The 11,806-nt window shown below is 31.8% G+C and overlaps 1 protein-coding gene across 2 annotated transcripts; it reads right to left on the bottom strand.

Moving 5' to 3' along the window:
• Positions 1-1,500: 1,500 nt before the first annotated feature.
• On the bottom strand, positions 1,501-3,623 carry LOC120134194 (gamma-glutamyl peptidase 5-like). Of its 2 annotated transcripts, XM_039150674.1 has the most exons (6): positions 3,523-3,623; positions 3,142-3,482; positions 2,138-2,293; positions 1,895-2,062; positions 1,701-1,810; positions 1,501-1,669 (listed from the first exon to the last, which is right to left on the bottom strand). In XM_039150674.1, the coding sequence occupies exons 2-5, from the start codon at positions 3,451-3,453 to the stop codon at positions 1,709-1,711; spliced, it is 738 nt and encodes a 245-aa protein (XP_039006605.1). In that variant the 5' UTR covers positions 3,454-3,482; positions 3,523-3,623; the 3' UTR covers positions 1,501-1,669; positions 1,701-1,708. The 2 variants fall into 2 exon arrangements, with proteins under 2 accessions (XP_039006605.1, XP_039006604.1); XM_039150673.1 differs by having other exon boundaries at positions 1,501-1,810.
• Between the last annotated feature and the right edge of the window lie 8,183 nt (positions 3,624-11,806).

An 11,806-nucleotide genomic window follows, 5' to 3' on the forward strand; every position in this document is an offset into this window, starting at 1 on the left:
GTGGTGTGAATCAAATCAATTGCAAATTGAAATTTGATGGTGACTTACTGGTTGTAATTATGTTTATAGCCCAAATCTTCTCTGAGATAAATTTCACAATTTGAGAAAGTATAATTTTATTTTTTTTTTAAATACTAATAAACATAATAAATACTTTTATTTTTAAAACAATTTTTTATATTTTCTAGGAGTTTCTGCATTTTTATTTTTTTAATTATATATATATATTTTTAAAAATTAACTTGTACTTTCTGATTATTAAGCCACATTTCTTTTTTAAACAAAAAAAATGGAGTAAAATGACAGAAATTTTTTGAAATTTTGAACACAGTAGAGGGGGGAAATATATATTAAGCCTTTTTAACTACATGTCCGTTTATATGAGATTTCGTTTTGACTCAAGATCGAGGTTTTCTTAAAAAAAATTGACTGAATGGATTTATAGTGAAGAATTCTTAATCCAATTAAGCATATGTTAATAATATTCTTTTATGTTTTCTAGTTATATTTCAATTTTATTTAGAGTAAATTACATCGTTTCTCGTTGAATTATACTATCTCTCTCTTATTTTATCACTTAAAACTTTTCTAATGTGCTTACTGAATTTTATAGATTAAATTATTTTGCTCATTCTACTATTAACTATTTAATGATGTTATGACATAACACAAAAAATAGTATAAATATCAAAATGATGTCGTTTTAAAAACTCAAATATTCACTAAAACGACGTTGTTTCGAATTCATTATGAAATCTTTTTTTTCTTCCTCATTTCTTTATTTTTTTTTCTTTTTTCTTCCCCCATTTTCTATCTACCTTGCAACAGGTTGCAGCTGCCAGCCATCATGCTATTTTCATTTTGGTCATCGTCCACTATCGTTGATAATGGTCGTTCGGTACCAAATTTTATGGGTCTGTTCATTTCGATCATCTGAATCCGAATCTAGTGGTTTCACTGAAAAATGTCTTAAAACCTGTGAAACTAGATTGAAACTTTTCGACTTCTTCACTTTTATTCTCAAATTTGTGGACTTCGAAGCAAGTTCCAACAAAATAAAGGACAGATTCGGACTCACGGTGTCAATACAAAATGACCCAAAATTTGAGACCGAACGACCACTATCTACGGTGGTCGACGGTGGCATCGGGTCACCTTCAATTTTGTGTTATTTTCTTAATTATTTTATATTAAAAATTAAAAAATATCATGTCATCAAAACGCTAGATAACAGGAGAGGGAATAAAATGATTTAATTTGTAAAATTTAGTGAGCAAATTAAAAAAAATTAAAAGTTGGATGAAGAAAATAGGAGAGAAAGTATAGTTCAATGAGGAACGGTATAATTTACCCTTTTATTTAACAAAAATGAAATTTATATATATATAGTAATATCTAATTTAAGATCGGATACAGATTTTTTATCTCAAAATTGAGTTAGATTTTAGATTTGATAAAGATTCTTTAAATCTGAGTTTGATCAAGTGACGGGGAAATATGGAAACGTTAAAAATCAGCAAATTTTTATTAAGCCCGTAGAAGAGAAGACAACCTAAGCACAGGTTTTCCACCATGTTTTTAATGATCAGTGCATCTGTGCCTATTCCATCACAAAACCTCACTAAACTTTCTTTCTACTTGCTATTTACTTTTCTTTATTCTTAACGCATTTTTCAACAACACTATTGATAAAAGCAAACATCATCCATCATAATCTACCCTTGAGGAAGCTGGTGCAAAGTTTCTTCCACGCATCCTTGTGAGGCTCCACTGTCTCCAACTTCGCCTTCAACCCATCACCGTACGACTCCTGCATTTGAATCAATAAACCGTCATCAATTATATCTATACATGAAACTAGCTCGGTTCCTATCGAATGGTCAATGTAACGTACCTCGATGTAACAGCGTTGAATGAGTCGATCGATTAGATGAAACAAAATGTCTTTGGTGTACTCAGGGTGGCCTTGGATGCCCATCATATGATCCCCATACCTAAACATCTCGATCCCAGTTTTCTCGGACCATGCTATGATCTCTGCCTTGGGTGGAAGTTCTCGAACCTAACATATAATCATGTTTATAAACATAAAACATAAACCTTATCGGTTTCTTCATTAAAGGAAAAAGGATCGAACCTCGTCACGATGGCACTCGATGATGGAAAGAGTGATAGGAATTTGCAGAGACGTGAAAAGCATCGATGAGGAGGATGATAAATGAATGGTTCTTGCACCAATGTCCCAACCTGAGATGGCTCGCCCGGTTTTCCCTCCAAGTGCGCGGCTAAGAATCTGATCCAAATAAACAATCACCGAAATACTTCAAGGCATAGGCAACTGATTCCAATCACGTGACATGAACTTAACATGGCAATCAATAGTGTATTCCAATCTCAGTATTTGTTTCTTCTTTTAAAATGGGACAAACAAGGCAATGAACGAACAACAAGCAAGGCAATGAATGAACAAAAGGGTCCCCAGAAAACAATTGAAAAATATAAGAGGAAGACAATCTGAATTGGCAACCACATGTTTTAAGATATGCAGGAAGTTGTCTAGCCGACAGTTGTCATCTCTAAAAATGGATATTGTTAAAAAATACCAAATTTAAATAATATTAGAATAATTATTAATATATATTATCATAAAGTCTTAATACATATAAAAGACAGACACTAGGAGCTGAGAATGTCCAACAAGCATGTGAATTGTCCGCATTATCAACGAATATTTTCGAGTATCCGAAGGAATTGTGGGTGCAAATGTTTTCACCAAAATCGACAGACGAGCAACGGTTGATGGACCACTCGGTTCTAAGTTCATGTACGGGAGAGGGGCCGCATTTTCTTAATTTTATTGTCGTTCACCAGCCGTCGAACCTGGTATTGTGACTCGTGCACTCTGGACCAGGCACAACAAGCCAGAACAAGGGACGGTGACCATTAACTGAGATTCTCAGTCACGTTTTATTGAACACATGATATACAATCAATGCGTTATTTTTCTTCGTCTCATCCTCATTTTTTTTTTATTTAACACTAACCAAATGCCATCTAAGAGTCTGGATTGAAGATTATACTTAAAATCACCATAGCAGTGGTAAAAATTAATGTATCAAAAAGGAATAAAAATAAATTTACCTGGTGACCGAAGCAAATCCCGAGGACTTTTTTCTTCAAGGAATCCAATTTCTTCAAAAGAGAAACCAACCTACAGATCCAAACGTCATTCCCATGAGCATCATTACAACTCCCGGTTATAACAAAGCCGTCGAAATCGCCGATCTCATCATCATCGGGGAACTCACCGTTAGCCACCCTAAAAACATCCCACATCTCCCCTTCCTCAGCCAGCATTTCAACAAATAACCCGAAATAACCTCCGTACCTCTTCTTCACATAATCAGAATCCTCCGCGCACAAAAGAACAGCAAATTTCTTCGCAACACCCATGATTCAGAATCTCACTCTCAAATATATATATATATATATATATATGACACTGTCTCTGTCCCTCCCTCCCTCTCTATCTCTCTCTATTTATATAAATTGAAAACTAAAAGGCCTGACCCTTCAGATTTGAGAGAGAGAGAAAGATCAGATCTTTCTCTCCCTATAATCTGCAGAATGGAGAGAGAGATGTGCAAAGACTTGGTAAGAAACGCAAAGATTTCTGGGTTTCTTATAGAAGGGCAACATCGAAGTTTTTGTTAGGCGGAAATGACAACAATAGCCTTTGGCTTTGCCCCTTCTTTTTCCTCCTTTGGTTTACTAAATCTAGCTTTTATGAATCTTAGCTGTCTCTACGCCTACACTGTAAAACTGCCCAAATAATGATTTAGTGATTGTTTAATTCTCAAAAAAAAATCAGTTTATTTATTATTTTCCGAAATGGGGTGAAATGTACAGTGCTTAATGTGGTTCTTTGGATATCTCGGTGTTTTTAGGGTTAATTTTTCCATGATTGCTTTCTCGGCGTCTTTCGATTATGACACTATGGGAATGCTCGGCGTCTTCAAGTAATTGGCCTGTGGGATATCTCGGCGTCTTCTGCATGCTACAAGGAATGCCAAGGTGGATCTCTCGGCGTCTTCACCTGTCGTCTGATGGGAATGCTCGGCGTCTTCAAGCAATTGGGATCTCTCGGAGTGGGATCTCTCGGCGTCTTCTGCATAGGAATGCCAAGGTGGATCTCTCGGCGTCTTCACCTGTCGTCTGGCGGGAATCTCTGCATTACTCTCTGAATCGTGCATGCATTCTGGGGGCTGAACGTCTTCATCTCTGCATGCATGCAGAGTTGATTTAACAGTTGAATACAATAATAGGAGTGCTCGGCGTCTTTAGTTAATAGGGTTACAGGGCGTTCGATTTCCCGGCGTCTTAAGCTATACATGGAGAATATTTGGTTGCAGGTGGTCGTGAAATCTCGGCGTCTTCTTCTAAGATTCGTTCTGCATGCGCCTGTCTTCTTTGTGTCCTAAGCGTGAGATTCGTCTGAAGCGTGAGATTCGTCTGAAGCGTGAGACTAATAATTTACTCGAAGTCTTCAATTACTTGTTATAAAATAGGGGTGGGTATTGTATTTCATTGCATGCAGTTGGTTTTAACTTACAGAAGCAAGTGAGGGATTTTTTTTTTTGCATTAGATTCAATTGAAGCTGCTGCTTGAAGTGATATTGGAGATTTTTGTTGGTTCGGTAATTTTTCGAGCTTTGGTTTAACGTCGTTCAAAAACACGTAAGTTCTTTCTCGTTTCCCATGCGAACTTTGTTTTTTTCGTGTTGAAAGAATGCTCATATATGTTAGGAGAATGATACATTTAAATTTTGTTCATGAGACCATAATAATGTAATTTAGAGTACTAATGATAATTTAAAATTAGAAAATGTAAGTTTGAAGAATATCAATACATAAAATTTAAGTTTGAGTATTATTGTTAATTTAAATTTTCGTGTAATTTTTAGTTGTATTTTTATATAATAATTATTAGAATTTTTATTTTGATTTAGTGGGAAAAAAATTCTCATTATGTAATCCTGATATTTTTACCGTAATAATAATGTATTTAAGTATTATTTTTATAAAACAATTGTTAACATAATTTATATTTATTATTTATAATTTTGTAAATAATTAATTTTCATTACATTATTAATGTAATTTATTCTGAATATCTATATTTTTACGTGTAGAGAAATGAGCAACAAATTTTTCACGATTGTCCATTACAATGGACATATGATGGAAAATGAGGTCGGAGTTATTTTTTAGTCTGAAACACCTATAAATATGATGTTTAAAAGTGACATCACATTTGCAGAGATCAAGGAGATGATAGAAAGAAAAATACGTGCTAAAGTTGATGGTTTGAGGTACAGATTTATGGTATGTCCCAATCCGGTCAGGTATGCTGCAGTACCACTTGAAGAAGACGATGATATTATAACTATGGTTGAATTACATGACTCAACAAATATTCCAATTATTGAGTTATTTGTTGAGTTGTGTAATATATCTAATGTGCCTGGGTCATCAATAAATGCGGTTGAAACTTCATCTCAAATGGGTTTCGAGAGTCATTTCGATAACCCAACATATAGGTCGATGAACAGCTTTGTGGCGATGTTGGAAAGCGCAAATGAAGTTGGTGGAACATCTGGAGCCGCAGAGTATGATGCTGAAAACCGCTGGGAAGAAATACTTGAAGATTCCAGTGAAGATGAAGAAACTGAGGAACCTCTTTTGGCTGAGGATGATGCCATGTTCCATGGTGATGAAGCTAATATCAATATTGATGAATATTCGACATCGTATCAACCTACCCCTCACATGCAGGAGATTGATTATGAAGCAATGAGGGCACCTGAATTCCCGGAGATGCCACATTTAACTTCAGGCTATATGATTGAATTGTCCGATAACTCTGGTGAATTAGCAGTTGGGAAGCAATACAGAGGAAAAAAAGAAGCTACACTAGCGATTAAAGAGTATTGCATAAGAGGCCATGTAGATTGCAAGACTGCAGAGTCCAACCAGAAAACTTTGTACGCAAAGTGTGTTAAATATGGGCCCGAGTGTAAATGGTTGATCAGAGTGTCCAAAATACAGAGGCAAGATGCTTGGGTCATCACAAGGTACAATGGTCCACACACATGTTTGCAAAACTCTATCGAACAAGACCACCGACTACTGGACTCCGATGTAATTTGTCAATATGTGAAGGTTTTGGTTGAACAAAATCCAAGGATCCCTTGCTCGGTGTTAGCTGCATCTATTCGAGACCAGTTCGGATACAATGTAAAATACAAACCCGTGTTGGCAAATGAGCGTATGGCAACCTCAATGTTTGTTCATGACTTCTATTTTATGCCTCCATCTGTATACCAATCAAAATAAAATTTTGTAATTATTTTTCATTTACAAAATATTCTTTATTTAATTAAAGATAAAATATTTTAAATCAATAAAATTACCTTCCGGCAAGAGGAAAGTCAACTGCAGTTCGGCTAATTGGTGTTAACCATGGAATTCTGTACCACGCCCACGATTGTAATAACATCGTGCATCCACCGATTTCAGTCGTGTACGCATCATTAACAATTAATGATGCCTTGCACATCTCGCGATACAAGAATGCCAATATTGCTGATCCCCAACTATATTGACGGGTCATAAAGAAGTTCTCCAAAAACGGAAGATATTGTATATGGACAAGATTACTGGATTTATCTGGCATCAAGATTCCGCCGATCAAACGTAATATATATGCTCGAGTTGCATATATAATGTCTCGCTCACTACATTGTGGATCGAGCTTAAACTCATTTGCCAACCAGGATAATCTCAGTCGTGACCCTTTTGCTACATCTTTGTCTGGTACCTTCCCAAGGTAACGCTCACATATTGCAAACATGTCAAGATCTGTATTTCCAACCACTGCCATTCCATTTGTAGGAACCCCTAGTTGTAAAGCCACATCCTCCAAAGTGATCGTACATTCACCACATGGAAGATGAAAAGTATGAGTTTCTGGTCTCCACCTTTCAATTAATGCACTTATCAAACCGGGGATCAATCGAAATTCTCTTACAAAAGCAACATCATAAAAACCCACTGTTTTCAAATTATCAACAATACGTTGATCTGGCATCTCACAGTTGATAAGTCGAGGACGAAGGACTCGTTGTTCGTCATCCTGTAATTTAGTAGTCATTGTAATTAGAATTAATACACCGTTCTCAAATAAAAAAAATAAGTCGATCATATTACCAGTTCTCCCAAATTACTCGAAATGTGTCGACCATCTAGCCTCAAAAGAACATTTTCTTCGGCCATGTTTCAACAAATCTAGACAAAAAAAAAATTAAATATTACACTCAATTATTACATTGTTTTATTCAAATAATCAATTGCATGTTATCTACTTTAATAAAAAATAAACATCAAATATAAAATGATCCCTAATTACTATTTGCTTCTCAACATTTTCAAACTTTGCAATTTAATCACTAAATTTATAAATTCTTTCAAATTTAACCAATTAAGCATATTAATACTAAATTCAAGCATAGTATACCAACTTTTTATAATTTACTCTAATTTCTTAAATTCCTCAAATTTTGCAAAACGATCCCTAATTACTATTTGGTTCTCAACATTTTCAAAGTTAGCAATTTAATCCATAAATTTTAAATTCTTTCTAATTTAACCAATTAAGCATACTAATACTAAATTCCAGCATAGTATAGCAACTTTTAATAATTTACTCTTATTCCTTAAATTCCTTAAATTTTACAAAACGGTCCCTAAAACTTTACAATGTTCCAAAATGGTCCCAACCTTATTTCAAATTATGTAACAACATATAAATTATTATTTCAGAGTGTAACAACATATAATCACAAAATTAATAAACTTATAAAACTAAAATTATGAGATCAATATGAAACCCTAAACCTTTAAAACAAGAATCAAATGAGATCTAGGGCTTGAGTTTAAATTACCTCAGGCTATGCTTTGTGATCTTACTGCTGATCAATCTCCCTCTCAAGCTCTCACTGCTTCTGTAATTGTGAATTGCCTCAGCCCCAAACTCTCACATTGCCTCAGCCTCAGCCCGAGCAGTCTCTTATAAACACATTCGTAACTCATCCATATTTATTTGTTAAGAAGACGCCGAGCTATCCAGCCTTCCATGCAAAGACGCCAAGAAATCCTTACCTAAATGTAAAGAAGACGCCGAGAAATCCAACAGTTGCATGCCCCCCACATGCAGACGTGCAGGACTCCCACATGCAGACGTGCAGCCTTGCAGGACCCAGGACCCGTGATTTCTTCTTGAAGAACCCGTGCTCTCTCCTTGCAGAACCCGTGATTCTCACGTCCAGTCCCATGCACAGCACTGAAGACGCCGAGAGTTCCTATGAAGAATCCAACTGAAGACGCCGAGAGATCAATCATACATGCACAGCTCCCACGCTTCCACATCTGCTGAAGACGCCGGGATATCCAAGTTGAAGACGACGACAGCCTAAAGACGCCGAGCTTTCCATATTTCCTATAGCAATCACCCCATTTGGGGAAATAATAATTAAAGTGCATTATTTGGGGAATTAAACCTCCCCGTATGCATTATTCCGGCAAAATAGCCACGCCTACACTGGGCGACCAACTTTTATATAAATAATTGTTTTTACTCTTATTTTTTTTTAATTTAAATCTTTAATATTTTAATTTTTTTAAATAATTTTTATTGAATAAAAATCATTAATAATTTAACTATCAACATAAATTATTTACGTGACATTTTTATATGTATTTAATTAATACTGTAATACGTCATAATATTACGGTGACATAAAATATATCATATTATCATTTTAAATAAACATGACATTTACTAAAATATCACACACAAAAAACGTTGAGGTTAAAATATTTTTATAATATACAAGTCAAAGTTATCATTTCGATAAATATTACCTTATCATTATACCTAATAATAAAAAGATAACAACATATTTGCTGCTTATATTTTGATAAAGTGTCTTGTATTTTGAAAATGTATGATAAAATACTTATATTTTAATAAAATATACAATACGGTATATATATATAGTTTAATATTTTTAATATGTCTATCAATATAATATATATATATATATATAACGATAATCTCGATATTATATTTAAAAATATATCAAGCAGTCTCAGTGATTAGAAGAAATTTTATTCATTTTAGATGTATTAACTTCAAGTAATTTCGTCTTTGTATGTATATTGTTAATAGTTAAAAAGAACTTTAAATAGATATTATATTTAATATTTTGACAAAATTTAAGAATGCATTAAATATTTTTTTCAAAATATAAATATTGTATTAGATATTTTATAAAAAAAAGTATCACATTAAATATATTATTAAAATACTAATATCAAAGATGATATTGTCACTTTAATAAATACTAAAGTGTTAATTGTCAAAAGCAACATTTCATTTTTTTTATTTGATTGTATTTAATATTATAAAATAAATCATATAGTGAATATATTGTATATGGTAATTGGTGTAAAAAAAATGGAAGTAGTATAGTTCACATATTTTTATCGTTTAACTTAAAAATTAATCATTTATATTAGGGATGCGTGTTTGATCGAATTAAAATACTATAGTTAGTCGAAATAACAAGTCACATTTTTTCAACTAAACTCTATTTAAATAATTTGAAATGAATCGAGTAAAATGAATTTCAAATCGAATCAAATACATCTATTTACATTAAGTTAAAAGAATTTAAACAAGAAAAGCCAAAACTTTATAGCACACCAATTTGAGAGTAGATATACATGAATACTTCTTTGAAAGCAAAATAAGGAGAAAAGGAGAGACCATAGTATAATCAATTATTAAATTACTTATTTAATATTTATTTTTTACGAAACTTCAAATAAATCAAGAATTAATGATTATGTAATTTATTTTTTAGATTATTTATACAATATAATGATACTATATATATGTTTTTATATTTTTATATTTTTTGTAATTTTTAAATTGTTTTTAATAAATGTTTGACATTTTTTATATACATTTTTAAAAAATTATGATTATTTAGCTAAATAAAAAATAAAAAAATTTATGATTATTTTATATTTTTAAATGGATTGTACCTATTTATTAATCGGTTATTTAAATATTTAATTTGTGACAGGTAAAGAAGCTTAAAACCAAAAACAAATAAAAAAACCTAATCTATAATAATACAAGAAAGAGTTTTCCTGACCATACAAAAGGTTTGGTTAATAGCATGATAAATGCGGTAAAAAAATTTACCTTAATATGATAGATTTTAAGAAAAAAATTATATTTTATTGAAACTCATCACCTCGAGATGACGAGTTTGAATAAAAAATATTTTTTTATTAAAATTAGTTATCTCAATGTGACGAATTCCAATAACATCATATAAAATACCGTAGATACCAAAATATAAACTGAGATGCTAAATAAAAAACCAATTATCCTTATTGGGCCAAAAAAAAAAAAAAGCCGACAAATGCCACCAAATAAACAAATGGAACCTAATGCATGTCTTCCCATTACATTTTCCAATCCATTCACACTAAGTTCAACTACAATCCAACTACACGAATCAACTACACGAATCAACTACAATTCAACTATACGAATCAAATGATCTTAATAATTAAAGAGTTATTGTTATTTTTTTGGGTCCCAAGTTCAAGCACAATGTATGTCAGTATGATGAACATTCAATATCAAATAATTGAGAATCTTTAAATATATATTATTTTTATATTCACCACATGTTAATAAAACAAAAACTACTATTAAACTCGAAAGATTAAAATATTTGAGTTTATTATAAAAAATTATCCTATTTAATTACTTTTTAGGACTTTTGAATTCTAAAATTAATGAAATTAAATCCTTAACCTCTTAATTTTATGATTTAATTACTTTTTAGGATCATATTTGTTTTAAAATTAAATATCTTGCCCTTCTCATAGTTCAACCATGGCTCCGTCAATGGCTCTAAGAGGTAATTACATCAATTTGTTAATAAGGAATTTTTTAGATACACAACTTACAAAAATTCAACTCAACTTACAGATACGGACACAAGATTTTATGTTAAGAGATACATTTATAAAATTCTAAGGGAGGAAAAAATGGGCAAAAACAATTTTTTAATAATATATATATATCTAAAATATATAGGAATTTGATTTTTTTTTCAGGGAATGACTACCCCCGTTTCCTCTCGATCCATTCCTATAGACTAAAACTTAAATAATTGAATTATTTATTTGAGTTGAATAAAAAAAATAAATAATTTAATTCAAACTCGAAAATTGAACATCTTCAATCCCTTATCTCCATCGTTAGATCAACTTTTGGTCACAATCTTAACCTCTACTTGCCTCAAAATCAATTTTCATTGTAAGAATCTACGAAAATTTGTGTGGAACTTCTAATTAGATTATTTAGTTCGAACTTGGAGAAACATGTTTTAAGATGATAGATTCTTACCTAGTTAATGAACATCTAAACAGGATAATATCAACTTATAAATAAGGACACATAAAATTTTATATTATAAATTAATTTTTTAAAATTTTAAAAAAGAAGATTAATAAAATCATGAAGACAAAATTTAATTAATAATAAAAAGTAAATTAAAAATATACAATAATTTAAAATTTTCAGTGATATATAACTGTCACTGTTTATAAATGTAGCGTTGACACAACACAATTTAGAGAAAATTAAAAACATCTTATT

This window comes from Hibiscus syriacus, unplaced genomic scaffold (assembly GCF_006381635.1).
Source record: "Hibiscus syriacus cultivar Baekdansim isolate YM2019G1 unplaced genomic scaffold, ASM638163v2 tig00110597_pilon, whole genome shotgun sequence".
NCBI classification, from domain to species: Eukaryota; Viridiplantae; Streptophyta; class Magnoliopsida; order Malvales; family Malvaceae; genus Hibiscus; species Hibiscus syriacus.